General features: G+C 41.7%; 1 protein-coding gene across 1 annotated transcript in view; it reads left to right on the top strand.

The window, feature by feature from the left end:
- Nucleotides 1-10,376, top strand: part of sema5bb (sema domain, seven thrombospondin repeats (type 1 and type 1-like), transmembrane domain (TM) and short cytoplasmic domain, (semaphorin) 5Bb) — a 66,703-nt gene extending 56,327 nt beyond the window's left edge. Inside the window, exons 12-22 of the mRNA XM_034298857.2 lie at nucleotides 977-1,094; nucleotides 1,363-1,547; nucleotides 1,689-1,832; nucleotides 1,959-2,106; nucleotides 2,429-2,657; nucleotides 2,895-3,113; nucleotides 3,833-4,003; nucleotides 4,143-4,280; nucleotides 4,891-4,929; nucleotides 5,345-5,553; nucleotides 7,142-10,376. Of these exons, the coding sequence (XP_034154748.2) occupies nucleotides 977-1,094; nucleotides 1,363-1,547; nucleotides 1,689-1,832; nucleotides 1,959-2,106; nucleotides 2,429-2,657; nucleotides 2,895-3,113; nucleotides 3,833-4,003; nucleotides 4,143-4,280; nucleotides 4,891-4,929; nucleotides 5,345-5,553; nucleotides 7,142-7,303 (1,762 nt within the window). The 3' untranslated portion in view covers nucleotides 7,304-10,376. The remainder of the gene's footprint in view (nucleotides 1-976; nucleotides 1,095-1,362; nucleotides 1,548-1,688; nucleotides 1,833-1,958; nucleotides 2,107-2,428; nucleotides 2,658-2,894; nucleotides 3,114-3,832; nucleotides 4,004-4,142; nucleotides 4,281-4,890; nucleotides 4,930-5,344; nucleotides 5,554-7,141) is intronic.
- Nucleotides 10,377-18,665: the final 8,289 nt, after the last annotated feature.

An 18,665-nucleotide genomic window follows, 5' to 3' on the forward strand; every position in this document is an offset into this window, starting at 1 on the left:
TTTTCTCAAAAAAAAACAACAAAAAAAAAAAACATCCAAGCCTATTTAATTCACCCCAGACCATGTAGCAAAATGTGTTACAGTCGGTTAAGTCCAAGGTAAAACTTTCGGGCATAATAATAACAGATGTGTTTGGCACAAAAACAAGACACTTTTCACCAAAAGAATACCATACCCATGGTGAAGCACGGTGGCGGCAGCATCATGCTATGGGGCTGCTTCTCTTCAGCTGGGACTGGGACTGTAGTCAAGATAGATAGCTCCAAATTCCAGTCTACTTGACATAGAACCTGCAGGCCTCTGTCAGACAGCTGAAGATAAAGGAAAACTTTACCTTCCAATATGATAATGACCCAAAGCACAGATCCAAGTCAACAAAGGAACAGCTTCAGGAGAAGAAGATAAACATATTGGAATGGTCCAGTCAGAGCCCAGATCTAAATCCTGTCAAAAACCTGTGGACTGATTTGAAGAGGGCTGTGCACAGGAGATCCCCTCGCAATGTGACACATCTGGAGCATATTTCAAGGAAGAGTGGAATAAAATTGCCAAATCAAGATGTGGTAGAGTTGTAGACTGAGTGCTGTATTACAAACAAAAGGTGTTTTAACAAACTATTAGTTGAGGGTGTGTACACACTTATGCATTCAGGTTATTATATGCCTTTTCTTTTTCTTTTTTTTTCCTCAAACGTTTCTATTTGTGTTTCACTTGAGTTTTGTTAGTTACTATATCACATTAAAAGTGGAAAATGACATGATTTATCTTGGTTTCAGTCTTTACATCACAGGGGGGTGTAGACTTTTTATATCCACTGTACATCGTTTTATATGAACAGTGTCAAAGCAGAGTAACAGTGGATACAATACAAATCTTCCCTCAGTTGTGTTGATAAAATACGAAGAAAAAACTTGTAAGAATTGAAATTACACCAGTTTCACTCTGTGTGTGTGTGTGTGTGTGTTTTCTGCTGTAGGGAATGCTTGTATGCGAGGGATCCATATTGTGGTTGGGACAGGAAACAGAGACGCTGCACTACGATTGAAGCCAGCTCCAACATGAGCCAGTGGAGCCAGAACATCACACAGTGTCCTGTAAGACATACATACTTTTTTTTTCAAGTTTTTTACATTTCAAGAGTATAAATGATACAAAAGACCATCAGTAAAGAAAGCGAATGTTTTGATATTGAAGTACATTAAGAAAATAAATACATTTAAAATCAAGATGTAATACAAAAGGCTATTAGGGTATTAAATTTAGAGAAAATATGTGATATTCCTGGATAATGTCTCTGTGATTGATTAGATTGATTGATTAGACGTGATTAATATTACAATACGCATAATTCTGATTTTTCAGGAGCAAAATCTTACCCGAGATGGCGGCTTCAGCCCGTGGTCATCGTGGAAGTCATGTACCCATGATGACGGAGGTGAAAGTTCAAGTTCCTGTCTGTGTCGCTCTCGTGTGTGTGATCACCCAGTCCCTCAGTGTGGGGGGGCTGAGTGTGTGGGACCCACAATGGAGGTGACCAACTGCTCCAGGTAATGCCAAGTACATGAGGGTTGGAAGTTTCTATGAAGAAGAGCAATATGATGACATCATCAAGAACAGCCAGCCAATAATAGAGAAAAACACACTTGCTGTGATCTTAAATGTAGCTCTGTGTGTGTGTGTTTGTGTAGAAGTGGAGGTTGGACTCCATGGTCCTCCTGGGCTCCGTGCAGCACCAGCTGTGGTGTCGGGTTCGAGGTTCGTCAGCGTTCATGCAGTAACCCCACCCCTCGACATGGAGGGAGAGTGTGTGTAGGCCAGACACGAGAAGAGCGGTGAGACACACACACACACACACACACACAGTCAACACTTATAATCTGCATTAAAGATCTTGTGGAACAAGTTGCTATTGTGCATAAATGTGTACACATTTTGTGTGTGTGTGTGTGTGTGTGTAGGTTATGTAATGAGGACTCTGTGTGTCCTGTGCCCATGTCCTGGGCTCAGTGGACCTCCTGGTCTACATGCACAGCAGTGTGTGGCGGCGGTTTCCAGTCCCGAGTCCGAACCTGTGAGAATGGAAACTCCTGCCCTGGGTGTCCTCAGGTAGGACACATGACCTGTCAATCAAAATCCTGTCCTAGTAAACCCCGCCTCCTGAATATGGCAGCATTGTTACAGTAACAGTTTAAAAATATATCATCAACAAACTCCCCTTATTTATACACAATCCTTACTACAGTGTGTACATCATGTTGCAGTTACGAGGTGAGGATTTGAGATGAGTCCTTGGACTCGGAAATAAGTCGTTTCTATGGAAACACACACACAGCACCATCTTTGTAGTTTGTAGCTAAAAGATCTCCGGCTGTGACGGTGGACTTAACAGATAACAGATCATTTGGCAAAAACATTGTTTCTCATGTAGGAGTACAGAACGTGCAATTTGGAGGCATGTCCTGAGGTACGTCGATACACACCCTGGTCTCCATGGTACCCGGTGAACGTGACAGTGGGCGGAGTCAGACAGGAGCAGCGTGTGAGACACACCTGTCGAGCGCCGCTGGCTGACACACACCTCCTCCAGCTGGGCAAACGCAAAGCGGAGACGCGTCACTGCCCGCCAGCTGGTGGAGCGCCAGGATGTGAGACTGACGGTAAAACACACAACGTGTCCTAAATGAATTCGGTTCACTGAGAAATTTTATTGGACAATATTAACATAATTTTACATGATTAAAAGATTGTATATGGACTATATTAATTAAAAATTATTAATTATATCTTCTACATAATATTATTATTATTAGTAGTAGTAGTAGTAATAGTAATAGGCAGTGATATCTCTGTCTCTGTCTTTCTCCAAATTTCCCTATCTTTCATCTTTCATGCAGATCTGGTACAAGACTTAGTGAGTGTGGCACAACCTTTGACCCCAGTGCAGGGGGTCACCTGGTTGCCATGGGAGCCATGGTCTTCATGTTCCAAAGAGTGCTCTAGAGGGTTTCGGACCCGTAAGCGCTTGTGTGTCAGTCCTGATGGCAAAAGTTCTGCGTTCCTGTGCAGTGGAACACCAGTGGAGTATCAGGACTGTAACACACAGCCGTGCCCAGGTAACCGAACGCAATACCCAATATGGAAAAGGAATAAGATTAAGATTCATAACCAGATTTAGAATCAGAATTGGACTCAAAACTGTATTTAGGGGCATAAATTGATTCAGAATCAAATAGAATCAGAATCGGACTCAAAACTGTATTTATGTGCATACATTGATTCAGAATCAGACTCAAAACTGTATTTATGTGCATACATTGATTCAGAATCAGAATCGTACTCAAAACTGTATTTATGTGCATAAATTGATTCAGAATCAGAAATAGTATCAGAATCGGACTCAACTGTATTTAGGTGCATAAATTGATTCAGAATCAGAAATACTGTAGTATCAGAATCAGACTCAAAACTGTATTGACTTGCATAAATTGATTCAGAATCAGAATTAGAATCAGAATCGGAACTAGAATCAGAATCTGACTCAAAAATGTATTTACATCCATATACAGATTCATAATCAGGACTAGAATCAGAATTGGACTCAAAAATGGATTATTGTGCATAATTAGATTCAGAATCAGAATTAGAATCAGAATCTGAATCAAAACTGTATTTATGTGTATAGACAGATTCACTGACAGTTGGAATCAGCATTGAAGCACAGGAATTCAGGATTCTGAATCAGAAATGCAATCAGAATGGTTCTTGTATTTTATTTCCTTTTATTTACTGTAGATAGCTAAGTAATACTGCCGTTTGTGTGTTTGTGTTGTAGTGAAGGGGGCGTGGTCATGCTGGTCTTCCTGGTCTGAATGTTCTACTTCCTGTGGAGGTGGGCATTACCAACGCACTCGCACTTGCTCAAACCCCGCCCCATCCTACTCAGGGGACATCTGCATCGGTCTGCACACTGAAGAGGCTCTGTGCAACATGCACGAGTGTGATGGTGAGACACACACACACACACACACTGTCTGTGAAGCATCACCAGGGGGGTCCAGCAGTTTTTTTCTTATAGTTATTGCCTGATCTGTAATGTAATGTGAATATATTAATGTGTGTGTGTGTGTGTTTGTGTGTAATAGGTGGATGGGGGGTGTGGTCAGAATGGACCGAGTGTGAGGATGAGCTTCAGTACCGCACTCGAGTTTGTGAGAAAAGCCCCGCCCCCTGTAAAGGGAACCACACGGATCAGAGGCTGTGTCCTCCAAAAGAGAGTGCAGGTAAGTTCACTGGGTTCTAGCTTTCACTCTTTCTCTTCTCTTCGGCCAAATTATACCACAGATTAAAGTTACCAAATATTATATACCAAATACTTGTTGTTAAGTAAGAAATAAAACACTTCAGGATGCTGTTATAGGAAATTAATAATCTATAGGGTGGTGTGATGAAGCAGAGTTACTGTTACCATCCTGAAGTTGAAAATTGTCCTATAGCAGCACGTTCTGAAGTGTTTTATTCCTCTTATACCACAGCAATTTGGCGACGATTACAATTTACTACTTATTAACGAACAACATCATAGATTTGATCGTCCATGAAACACATATTACATTATAATTACATTATAGCAGCTGTAAACAGTCATTCCCTCACCAGCCTTTCTTTTAAATGTAATATGACAAAAAACATACTGTCACGTAACCAATAAACCACAGTGCGCAAACTCCTAAAAAAAAACTTAACATTACAAAGCGCTGACACTGGAGACTCCTTCCATAAATGTTAAATAGACATTTCACCACATCAGCGATTATGTTTTTTTTGTCAAATAACAGAAAAAAGTGCCATCTGTTTTGCTACTATAACTCTTCCCCTCTTTCTCTTTTCTAGTCGGCTCATCAGGAGGGAAGAAAGGGTTAAACTGTGGAGGTAACGTAAATCATCCTGCCTTCATTACCCAGAATGCAACTGTCTAATAATGATTGCATTGTACTATCGTATGCTGTGCTCTAATTAAACTTGCGCTTGTATGAATTTGTGCTTTTGACATGGGAGGGCTGATTTCCTTGTTGTGCCGCGGTGCATGCGATATAAAATATGACTAAATAATCATAGCTAAATACATGGTAAATAAGATGATCAGTCATTCTGTGAAGCTTGAATTTGACCAATCAGTGATGAGAAAGTTACAGCAACTAGTAGCTTACAGAAAAAGAACAGACTCTGGAGTGAGAAATAAAATCAGCTCTGCGTCCTCCTGGAAAAAGTTATAGAATTATGTCACCAAATTTGACTTTTTTGCATGTATTCTCTCTCTCTCTCTCTCTCTCTGTATCTCTCGTAGGTTTCTCCCTGTTCCACCTGATCCTGACGGGCGCTGTCTCCTTCCTGGTAGCGTTGCTGGGATCCGTTCTTGTTTACGTGTTCTTTCAGAAGGTCTATAAACCCATCCAGGAGCCTGCGGTGATCCATCCCAACACCCCCAACCACCTTCAACACAAACACAACACCAGCACGCCAAAGAACGAGAAATATACTCCCATGGAGTTTAAGGTACTGGCGCTCCACACACATCTCTCCATTTATCCTATCATCTAGTATAGACCTACTTAGCATGAGAATCTCAGATCTTACTATAAGAGCAATGTTAAGATATTCTCAACTTCTCTGTTATCATACAATAATGAATCATTTATTTAAACCATATTCTGTTCAAAACAAGATGTCTTGATTGTTGTTTTTTAATTTTTGATTTTGTTTTCATAGTTTTAGCCCCATAACCTCTCTATTGCAGATATATAATTTTCCTATTAGTTTCACTGCAGTTACTGAATAATTCATAGTATTTACTAAATAATATGTTTTAAGATTAATAAGGATGTTATGAGCAAGGGATTAAAAATAATGTTTCTATTACAGAGATGTCCATCATGTTTTAAATAAAGAGTAACAAGGTAAAATAACTACGTTAATTAAAAAAAGGTGGTATTTTTCAAGTTGATGTTCCCCTCTTTTCTTATTTCCATTCCCACCTGTACACAGACTTGTGTCTGCTAAAAGGAGCAAAAAAAAAACATGAGAGTATTAACTGTAAATGCCTTTTTTTTAATCTTGTGGGATCTTTAATTATTCAAACCTCTACTCAGAGTAGAAAGTTCTGTAATTGGTTTGGTGCAATAGCCAATGAAGTGACACCTAGACTTAATGAAAAGCTGTAACTTGTGGTGGGTGGACAGGACACAGAATTTGTTAAACAGCTATTGAAGTCATTCGAGGCAGAGCCAGACAGACTGATGGGTAATTAATGAAATTCATGAAGAAAAAAAAACTGGTCAGGATCAAAGCACGAGATACTAAAAAAACAGGAACGAGAGAATAACTAGACAAAAGTACACTTAATTAGACTAGACTAATTTAATCATAAATGAGAATTGCTGTAAACACACATTAGATTCCACAAATATCAGGAGGAAGAGTAAAAAGTTCAAGCTGGAAACAGGAAACAATGACCAAAAAACAGGAAACAATGACCAAATAAGGAATAAGGAAAAGGTTTAGGAAAGGGTGTACAGGGAGCGTGGGAGGTCACCTTACTAGGTACAGTAGTTAAACACAGTGGCATCTCGTCTATATATGTACATCATCGCCATGTACATCAGTCGTTCAACAAATGTTATTCTTCATAAAGTCTTGATTCACAACTCCATTTTAAACTCTGTTGAAATATTAATGACCTCTTCTGAATAACAAATGATTTTAAATTGATGTTATTAGACAGATATAAGCCGATGGTTCGTTGATTTGCTCGCTTGCTAGTTGTTGCGCAATCGTTGGGCAACACTTCGCTTCCATAGAGTTATTATTGCACCTAGTGGTCAAAAATGGGAACTGCAGCAAGCATTAATCGACGTCCACCAGGGCAGGAATCATGATGCCCCATCCTCAGGGACTGTTAAAGTGGTTGACAGATTGCGGTAGTTTTAAAAAAAAATATTTCCCATGCAAAGGCTAAGCGAAAACAAGAAGACAAATATATCTCTCTTTTCTATTGCCAAAATTTTGTGGCTAGTTTCAGGTCTTAACCTGGCAACCTTGGTTAATGATATTAAGGTGTAAGATGCGCTCTTCTCTGTTTTTTTAGACGCTGAACAAAAACAACTTGCTGCCAGACGAGAGCTGTAACTTCTACCCTCCTCCTCCGCCACAGACGAACGTCTACACCACCACATACTACGCTCCTCCATTGGGCAAATACGATTTCCCGTCTTTAGACTCACCCTGCAGGAACTACATGCACAGCTGAACCCAGACTCACACCTTCTGAACTGTGTGTTATCGCAGGTGCAGTGATGCAGCGTTAGCCGTGAGGCATTGGAGTGTGTGGATGTTCAAAAGAGCTCAGAGTTCTTAAAACTGGAAGGAAAAGATAACAAGGATAAAAAAAATCTGAGGATGTGTACTGAGTGCTTTACCTTGTTCTGGACATTTGGACAAGTTGATTGATGGATGGTGGTCCAAAAGGCATGAACACACCACCACCGGAACGGAATACGGAAACTTGTCCAAATGCAACTGAACCAAGACAGTCTTGGGCAGGATACACAGATCTTTGAGTCTTCCACAAAGACAAAGACCTTAGGATGGAAAGTTCTGGTATTCCAGTCCTCACTTTGCTCTCAGCCTGATAGGACTTGGGATCTGGCATGGTGTTCACACTAGACAGTGCTGTTTTGTTAATTACCATTGTCCTCTGAGCACCAACAATTGATCCATTCACGCTTTGACTGTGCAACTGCATCACATTTAATTCATGAATTTATGAAGATGCTGTCATGATGTAAGCAGCTGTACACTTTTTTTAAGAATCTCACTACTACTTCATCCACTACCTACACATAAACGTGAACATCCCTGGGGTCTAATGTAGCTTTTAGCATTAAATGGAGCCTCAGGATGTATGTAAGATTCACACTTTATACACAGATACACAATTGATTTTTAAAAATTTTATTAAAAACCAAATCGGTGTTGTTAACTCACACTCACACATACATCATACACCCTACTGAAGATACAATGCAACTTATTGTACACACACACAAACACACACACAAACACCAAAAAGTATGGTATATTATGTGTGTATAAAAATGAGCGAGTGTGTATGGGCGTCTGTGTGATTGTGATTTCTGTGTGTAGACTTTTATTAAATTATTGTATATACACAGTAGGAGCCCAGAAACCAAACTGACATTAAGTGTGTTACAGTAAAACGATTGTGTTATTACAATGTAGCTAACAGTGTAACTACAATGTAATAAACATCGTGTTAATTAGGGGGTCATCGATACCAACACTGATACCATACTCATACACACTCGTATTTGACAAAAATAGTGTCCACATGATACTATGAGACGTAAGGCATGTGTACGTTGTTGTGCTAATGAACCGAGGACTCAGAGGAATGGCAGTGATCTGGATGTACAGTCAGGTTCATAAGTATATGGACAGTGACACAATTTTTTGTACTTTTGCCTCTGTACACCACCACAATGGATTTGAAATGAAGCAGTCAAGATGTGAATGACGCGTATACTTTCAGTATTAATTCAAGAAAATATTGCATTAATAGTTTAGGAATTACAGCCATTTTTTTTTTACATAATCCCTCCATTTTCACAAAAGTAATTGGACAAACTAACCTAATCATAAATATTAGGATTATTTTTTAATACTTGGATGCAAATCCTTTGCAGGCAATGACTGCCTGAAGTCTTGGACATCATGAGTTTCCTTCTTTGAGATACTTTGTCAGGCCTTTACAGCAGCCGCTTGCACTTGCTGCTTGTTTATGGATATTTCTGCCTTAAGTTTAGTCTTCAGTAAGTGAAAAGCGTGCTCAATTGGATTAAGGTCTGGTGACTGATTTAAGAACATTCCATTTCCAAGCTCTTGGGTTGCAAAGCCATTGTGGTGGTGTACAGAAAATTGTGTCCAATACTTATGGACCTGATTGTAGGCTAGGTGAGAAAAAATATCTACAGACAATGTTAGGTGAGCGAAAATAATAGCTGTTACCCGGCATGTTGTTCGTGACAATCAGCTGCTTGGGATTTTGAAGCAATGAAAACAATGTTCAGCTGAACAGAAGTGCTTTATCAAAGAGAAACAAATCCTGCTCTTCTCCATTGCAAAGTAACTAATGTAGCTAGATAATGCACTTCATTTATAAACAACTAGCTAATGTTATAAAGAACGAGTCTATAGTAGCCTAAGTGCATGAATACACACACGGGCCAATATTTCAAACAGTGAGCTAAATAAAATGTTCTGTGATGTCCCTGACTGATTAATACTACTCAGTCATTTTGGTATCAGTATTGGTATCTGTATCCATGACTACCAATAGACATGTACTCATATCCAGTTTGAGAAAATGATATTGATGCATGCCCAGTATTTCTACTTACTGTGTTTGCAAGGCAGGGACACTTTCCTGTTTCCTCACACTTGATTTCCTTTCTTCCCTTCGTCTCTGAGACAAGTGCAGCCCAAAGCACTTAACACTCACTCGAGGTGAGAGGCTATGAATTACACTAATAACATTTTAGAAATAATTCAGATCAAAGTAAAAACTTTCCCTTTGAAGTTCACTGAGGGAATATATTGGGAAATCTTTATTCAAACTGCCAACTGATGATATTGAATGTTACAGCAGCTGACCAATCAGCAGCTTCGCCTAAACTCACACTGAGTGGAACCACACGCTCACTAGGATCTTAAAACACAATCATTATAAACACACGCTTGCTTGCTGTACAGTTTCTTCCTTCCTTCCCCCCCCTTCCTCTTTCTTCCATACTTACATCCTCTCTCTCATTCTTCCATTCTCTCTCTCCCTTGCTTCTTCCATTTCTTTCTTTCTTTCTTTCTTTTATTCCTTCCATCCTTCTAACCATCTGAACATGTGATGTCCCATGTCAAATAGTCAATATGGTATTTTGAAAACAGCTCCATCAACCATGTTATCAGATGGTGACATGACCATCAGCTCACAGGTCAGTGCTGCTCTTGATGGTGACTTGATGCTCATCTAACACTTATCTAACAAACATCACTTGAGCTTATAGTTATGGAACTATATAGTTATATTCTCAACCAAAGGGAAGTGAAGCGTGCTATAAAACAGTATTGGAATGTGGTGTGATGTATTGTATTTCACTCTCTCGGAGACTCCAGCGGTTGTTTGAGCTTCCCTATGCAATAGCGGCTCCTCATCACACCGTCACTGCCTTTCTACACACTGTGAACTTTTGCTATGTTCTATTTTTGTATGCTGCGCATCATAAACAATAAACTTCAAGTAAACCTCATACGTCTCATTTGTGAGAAGGACTAAATTATATATTTCTGACTTCATGGTATACAGTGCTTTGTGGTATTAAAGCCTTTGCAGAGTCCTAATTCAATTTCAATTTTTGCATATTTGTCACACTTAATTAAGTCAGACAAAATTTTGACAAAGACAACCTGAGTAAACACAAAACACAGTTTTTAAAGGATCATTTCATTAATTGAAGGAAAAAAATTATCCATCACCCACTGGCCTTGAGTGGAAAAAAGTAATTGTCCCCTTAGTTACTCAATCAACCAATTAACGAAATTAAAGTGATAATTGGGTTCAATTAGACTAGACACAGCCACACTTGATTACTGCCATTCCTGTTGAATCTAAACATCACTTAAATAAATCCTAAAAAGTCTCAACAAGCAGCACACTATGCCACAATCAAAATAAATTAAGCAAAAGTGATAAGAAAGAATGTTATTAAAATATATCTGGAAAGGGTTACAAAGCCATTTCTAAGGCGCTGGGACTCCAAATGGAGAAAACTTGGAACAGTGATGAATCATCCCAGAAGTGGCCAGCCTACTAAAATTCCTCATCCGGGATGTCACAAAAGAACCCATACGAATATCTAAAGAACTGCAGGCCTCTCTCGCCTCAGATAAGGTCATCATTCAGGATTCCACTGTTAGAAAGAGACTGGGCAAAAATGGCCTCCATGGAAGTGTTTCTGTAACGCTACAGAGGCCCTCTCAGGCAAATCTATGGCCATATGCATGGTCTTTAATAGTGAGAGGCTCCCATGCAGCCGCACCTAGAGAACACAAAAATAGAGAAGATTTATTGAGTTTCAGGTTTGGATAAGATTTATTGAGGTTAGAAATAGAGAAGGTTTATTGAGGTTTAAGAATCCTAGAAGACATCGAGTCTGAGCAAGAGGAATCTATCACGTCAGCTATCTGTGTAGCTGGCTTATTGGTTAGTGCAGTGGTGCATGGTGCCCCAACTTCCTGGTTTGCACCTTGGCTGAGGTGCCGGGTTAGACAGTAGGGCCTAGCGGAAAGAGCTTACTTCCTTATTCGCTTTGCTTTGGCACTTGGTTTCAGCCCTGTGTGCGTATATATGTATTTTACATCTTGGCTCCATCACACGGAGTACATGCGCGTGTGTATATACTGTATATTGTCCACTCAGAGATTTGGGTCTTTATCCATGCTTTTACTCAAAGTGCTGACCCCGTAACCCTATGTCCACACCACTGCTCTGGGGAAACATGAGCAAGCCTTAGAGGCACTTTTTATGGAGATTCAAGGCATCTCGGAATGTGTAGCACAAATACAGGCTATGTTACAGCAACAACCCGGGAAACCAAGTCGTGGACTTGGGTGGACCAGAGGGGCACAGCAGGCGTTTGAAGCCTTAAAAAGGAAACTAACATCAGCTCCTGTGCTGTGGATGCCTGTCCCTGAGGCTCATTTTATAGGAGTAGGTGCCGTTCTCTCCAGTTGCAACCGTGCTTATATTTTTCCCACCATCTGACCCTGCCAGAACGAAATTATGATGTGGAGAACCGAGAACTCCTGGCCATAAAGGTAGCACTGCAGGAGTGGAGGCACTGGCCAGAGGGAGCCAAGCACCAGTTCCTCATTTGGACAGACCATAAAAACCTAGCCTACATTCAGGATGCCAAGTGCCTGAACCCCCGGCAGGCCAGGTGGTCCTTATTTTTTACATGGTTTTGTCCTATAGGCCAGGTACCAAGAATCTCAAGCCGGATGCGCTCTCCAGGCAGTTGTACCCGCATTCGCGAGAACTCTCCACCCAGCCTATAATTCCCTCCCCTCGGATGGTGGCTCCACTGCGCTGGGGCCTGGAGGAGGCCATGCACACAGCACTCCAGCAGGAGCCAGACCCAGGCGGCGGCCCTTCTGGAAAGCTTTATGTCCCATTGGTCATAAGAGCCTAGGCTCTTTCCTGGTGCCATACATCCCCCTTTGCCAGGTACCCTGGGGCAGTCAGGACCCTGGAGTTCTTACCCTGGAGTTTTTCCTGGCCCAATATGGACAAGGTTGTCCCAGCCTATGTAGCGGCCTGTCAAGTGTGTGCCTGTAATAAGGAACCACATACACGCTCACCGGGGTTGCTCCACCCTTTCCCCATGCCCTCCAGCTCTTAGTCACACCTTTCCTTAGATTTTGTCACAGGCCCACGGATATCCTTGTCATGGTGGATTGATTTTGTAAGGTGTGTAAAATCATTCCCTTACCTAAACTCCCATAGGCCAAGGAAACAGTGGAACTACAAACGTCTGGCTAAGTCAGTAGGTATGGCATGTGCCCAGGGTGGAATCCAAGAAGCTGGCCCCATGATACAATGGGCCTTTTAAGATCCTGAGGAGAATCAATCTGGTGGTGTTCTGCTTCCCCACATGATGAAGATTAGCCCAACCTTTCATGTTTTGCAGCTGAAACCGTTCCTGTGTGGTCCTCAGGGGACCCCTGGCCACCCGCCACCACCTCCTCCCCATATTATCAATGGTACTCCAGCCATCACAGTTAGGTGTATCTTGGACTCATGCTGCCACCAGGGGGGCACTCAGTACACGGTGGATTGGGAAGTTATGGTCTGGAGGCAAATCTGTGGCCACCTGCACAGGCTTTATAGTGAGAAGTTCCCATGAATGTAATCAGTGGAAGCGTACCGCACATGGCCAAGCATCTTTATAAAGCTTCCGACTCCCTGAAGCTGGAGCACTGACTCACCTGTTGTGTTCCATAAGCACTATCACCCTCATGTCAACTATCTCTGTAGCTGGCCTAGTGGTTAGTGTAGTGGTGCGTGGTGCTCCAACTCCCTGGTTTGTGCATTGGCTGAGGTGCCGGCTTAGCAAGAACGGCCTAGCAGCTAGAGCACACTTCTTTATTCGCTAAGCTCCCGCACTTGGTTCCAACCCCATATATATATTTTACATCTTGGCTCCAGCAACGGGGTATATTATATTGTATATATTATATTGTCTGCTCAGACATTTGGGTCTTAATCCGCGCTTTTACTTGAAGCGCCAAACCCATAACGGTTTCAACGTGAAAACCACTGCTAACCAAGAGGAACACAAAGACTCACATTTTTCAAAAAACTCCTTGATGACCCTATAATTCAAAAGTGGAACATTTTGGAAGACATCTGACGTAACAGATGTCTTCTGCTAACACAGCATTCCACAATAAGAATAAAATAGCAGCAAACAAACATGGTGGTGGCAGTGTGATGATGTGTGGATGCTTTGCTGCAATAAATTGGACTACATCCGACTCCAGCAAACTACACGGCATGAGCTTAGAGTTCCAGACGCTGCCATTCAGCTAGATGTGCTCACCTCATTTCGTGCAGACAGAAATGCAGCTCTGTGCAGTAAGGTTCGCGGTGGTGGCTTCTGTATTTAGATCAACACAGAATGGTACAAGACCTCGGTGCTAGTTTCTAGTTACTGCTCATCGCTGGTGGAGTTTGTGATGCAGACCATTTACAATGGGAATTCACCACTATCCATATAATGGGAGTATACATTCCCCCTAGGGCTAAAGAGGCACTCTGTGAACTGTATGGGGCTATTAGCGAACTGCAGAATTAACACCCTGATGGACTGTTTATTGTTGCGGGAAATTTCAATCATGCAAATCTCAAGTCATTGTTCCCTAAATTCTATTAGCATGTGGACTTTGCAACGAGAGGGGAGAACACGCAGGATCTTGTTTACACGGACATCCCTGGTGCGTAGCGGGCAGAGCCCCACCCCCACCTTGGCTACTCAGACCTCTGAGATCTCTGTTATGCTAATCCTAGCATACAGACCACTTGTCAGATGCTCCCAACCAGTACTGAAGCAGATGAAAACCTGGCCAGCAGGAGCCATCTCTGCTCTTCAGGACTGTTTTGAGCACACTGACTGGCACATGTTCAGGGAAGCTGCAACTGATGGCGACTTTACCAACTTGGAGAAATACATGGCCTCAGTGACCAGCTACATATGCAAGTGCATTGATGACATCACTGTCTCCAAGACCATCACCACACACTCCAACCAGAAGCCGTGGATGACCACAGAGCTGCGTGTGCTGCTGAGGACCCGAGACTCCACCTTCGGAGCAGGCGACAAGGCAGCCCTAAGAACAGTGAGTGCCAAACTGTCCCAGGCCATCAGAGAGGCAAAGCACAGACATGCACAGAGAATCCACAGCCACTTCAAGGACAGCGGTGACATGCGGCGCATGTGGCAGGGCATCCAGGCCCAACTACAGGACAACATCACCTGGCTGTGACAGAGATGCTTCCATTCCTGATGCGCTGAACAAATTCTACGCTCAGTTTGAGGCGCAGAATGACATGACGGCGAGGAAGACCACCCCTTCTCCCAATGACCAGGTGCTGTGTCTAACCACGGCTGATGTGAGGAAAACTCTACACAGAGTTAATCCATGGAAGGCTGCTAGACCAGACAACATTCCTGGCAGAGTGCTCAGACGGTGTGTAGACCATCTGGTGGATGTTTTCACTGACATCTTCAACACTTCCCTGAGCAGTGCTGTCGTTCTAATGTGCTTCAAGGCCACCACCGTCATCCCCATGCTGAAGAAATCTTCAGTCCTGCCTCAATGGCTACTGCCCGTTGCACTCACACCCATCATCATGAAGTGCTTCAAGAGGCTCGTCATGAATCACATCAAGACTGTGCTGCCCCCCTCACTGGACCCCGTGCAATTTGCATATCGCCCCAACCGCTCAACAGATGACACCATCACCACCACCGTCCATCTGGCCCTCACCCACCTGGATAAAAAAGACACATACTTTCGAATGCTGTTCATAGACTTCAGTTCAGCACTCTGTACAATCATTCCTGAGCACCTGATTGGAAAGCTGAACCTGCTGGGCCTGAACACCTACCGCTGCAACTGGATCCTGGACTTCCTTTACATTTACATTTATGGCATTTGACGGATGCCTTTATCCAGAGCGACTTACATCAGTGCTTTGAAGTCTCTATCAATAAATACATTCTGATACAGGATCACTAGGTCAAAAACTAAGAATACCATCAGTCCAAAAACTCACACTGAGCACTAGGGCCTGGGCTGTGTGTTCAGTCCACTGCTGTTCACTCTGCTGACTCACGACTGTGCAGCAATGCACAGCTCGAACCACACCATCAAGTTTGCCGATGACACGACCGTGGTGAGTTTCATCAGCAAGAACGATGAGTCAGCATACAGAGAGAAGGTGCAGCGGCTAAAGGACTGGTACAGAGCCAACAACCTGTCTCTGAATGTGGACAAACTAAAGAGATGGTTGTTGACATCAGGAGAGCAAGGAGTGACCACTCTCCGCTGAACATCGGCGGCTCCTCTGTGGAGACCGTCAACAGCACCAAATTCCTTGATGTTCACCTGGCGGAGAACCTCACCTGGTCCCTCAACACTGCCAAGTGTTGGCAGTGTTTACACTGCCAAGAAAGCCTAGCAGCGTCTCTACTTTCTGCGAAGGCTGAGGAAAGCCCATCTCCCACCCCCCTTCCTCACCATGTTCTACAAAGGAACTATCAAGAGCATCCACACACACACACACACACACAACTGAACAGGATCCCACTCCCTTTGCAATTTTTGCACATTTCTGTATTTGCTACCTGCATTTTTGCTGCTACTGTATTCATAAAAATATGTATATAATTTTTTGTCATTTCTATACGCTCTACCTGGCTGCTACCCCAATAACTGCTATGTCCATATATAGTATAAGCTTATCTGCTGAATACCATCATAGTATGTTATGTTTACATTCACAGCAATTTATTATATTGTTATTCTTTTGCACTACTGTTATATCTGACACTTTCATAGTAGAACTGTGTACTAGTCGACACTGCACTGCCTCTTACTGTGCCTATTGTCCTGTTTTGGTAGTTACTGTACTGTCTTGTTTGCGCATGCAATTTATTGTAGTAATGTGTAGTCTCTTGTAGCTCTGTGTTGTTTGATGTAGCACCATGGTCCTGGAGGAACATCGTTTCGTTTCACTGTGTACTAATTAACTGTATGGTTGAAATGATACTAATACCACTTGACTTGGATTACAGGGCTAAAACTTAGCACTGGCATGAGAAGTAGTTTATCTGCCTCTTGTGCAGTTTTGTAAATGGGTAATTTCAACCTACCTGTCACGAATCTTCCTCAGCACACAATGCGTGTCCTTTCCTTTTCCATTTGATTCACGACATGTATTTTTATTCTGACATTCAGTTTAATTTAATTCTGTCCCTCACTAGTTTGTTTCACTTATGTGCTCACCTGCTTCCTATTAACTCTCATTTATTTCAGTGTATATATACACTGATGTTCCTGTGTTGTTTGTGAGGTTTTCTTCTGTTTGATCATTGTAATAAAGTTGTCACTCATGATGACATCCACCTTTCTATTCGTGACACCACAGTTTTATTAAATCCTGGAATGGCAGTGGCGAGCATGTTTAATTTCACCGGCAAAAGGAGAACTTAGACAGGGTCAGTCTTTATTATTACAGCATCAGGTATAAATCTACAGGATCCAGATGAGATTATCCCCATCCTCCATGGCCCCAGCTTGCCTAAATTCTGAATGTCATCGCCTTTCACAGCAAGGTAAAGTCTGTGACATGATTTTCACAGCCATGAATATGGTATGACCTTAGTCATTACACATAGAACTCCATATTATTAATAGATTTAATAAAATGCCTCACAAAGCTGCCCAATTACCAAATTTGCCAAATATATTGCCATCATAAAAACAAGGAATTAGCTGATATAAATACTGTCCTACAGACTGACACTAGAGTGAGCACCCTGTTTGATAAGTTCTGTCAAACAACCGTCTGGTTCTATCACTAAAATACTGATGTTAAATAAATCTATGTGTATGTGAAATCTAACTGTAAATGTTTACAATAATGGTTTTGGTTTATAAAGAGAACAAGAGGAGATGATCTGATTGGATATCAGACTTTGAATACAACCCCTTTTTTACAATTATGCCGCTCGTTGCTATGTTACTGCTTACTTTGAATGAAAGAATATATCTGCCACTCTATTGCATTATAATTCCAAAAATAGATCTCTCTCTCTCTCTCTCTCTCTCTCTCTCTCAAGATTCAAGTAGCTTTACTGGCATGGTAAAAGGCTTTACATTTCCAAAGCATTGGTAACATTAAATTACAGACATACACATTTACACACATTGACAGACAAATTTTTTAAAAAAGTTCAATAAAATAATGGCAATAAAAAATTCACAATGATTTGTTTTATTACCCAAATGTGTCTGAGCATTTTACGCATATTATTATGTGGTTGGTGGTCCTGGCAGCCAGGTTTGAGCTTGTTGAGGTTTCTTCTAGCAGGTGTGGCAGTTTGTTCTTCTTTGGCATCAGATTGAAATCTTTTTTCATGGGTTGTGAAGTGGGGAAAAAATGTTTCCCTAATTTGTGTATAATCGGGGCATGTTGTTAAAAAATGAAGTTCTGTTTCCACTTCATTTTGTGTGCAGTGGGGGCATAGCCTTTCTTCTTTTCGCAGTCAGGTCTGCCTGTGTCTGTCCATCTCTGTGATGAGGTTGTGATCACTGAGTCTGTAAATGGTCAGGACTTTTATTAGTTTAGGGTTGGTCACTGTGTTCTGCCAATTTATATTCTCTGTTTAGGGACAGCTAACATTCTAATTTACTTTGCTGAGCTGTTGGTTATGTCCTTTTTTTTTATATCTTTCATTTTCTGTTTTAATAATTTGATTTGGTCTATCTGGGGTTTTGTTCTGGGGTTTAGCTGGACATGTTTTGGATTGTAAAGTCAGCTCTAAGACCAGCAGGCTGAGGGGGCTTCTCTCTGTGGGGTTAACTCTGGGAATCTTAGGGCTTTTGGAGGGTCTCTGTATCACTGCTTTCTTAGGTGGGCATGGAATTTAATGGCTCTTTTTGGTATTTTAATTATTAGTGCATACAGTCCTAATTCTGCTCTGTAGGCATTATTTAGAGTTTTTATTGTCCCATTAATGAACTCTTGGTTTGCGTAAAAAGTTCCTGTGTTGTTGATGTTTATAGTGAGGTCTGTGTGGTTCTGAATGTGTTCAAGGGGCATGTTGTCTAATTTGAAGCTATGATGTTGGCCTTGGCAACTGTGTCTTTTTTGGAATATCATTATTTTAGTCTTTTTGGGGTTAACTGACATAGCCCATGTCTCACAGATGGTGTGCAGGAGGTCTAGATGCAGGAGGTCTAGAGGGAAGAAA

Source organism: Pangasianodon hypophthalmus, chromosome 2 (assembly GCF_027358585.1).
Source record: "Pangasianodon hypophthalmus isolate fPanHyp1 chromosome 2, fPanHyp1.pri, whole genome shotgun sequence".
Taxonomy (NCBI): domain Eukaryota; kingdom Metazoa; phylum Chordata; class Actinopteri; order Siluriformes; family Pangasiidae; genus Pangasianodon; species Pangasianodon hypophthalmus.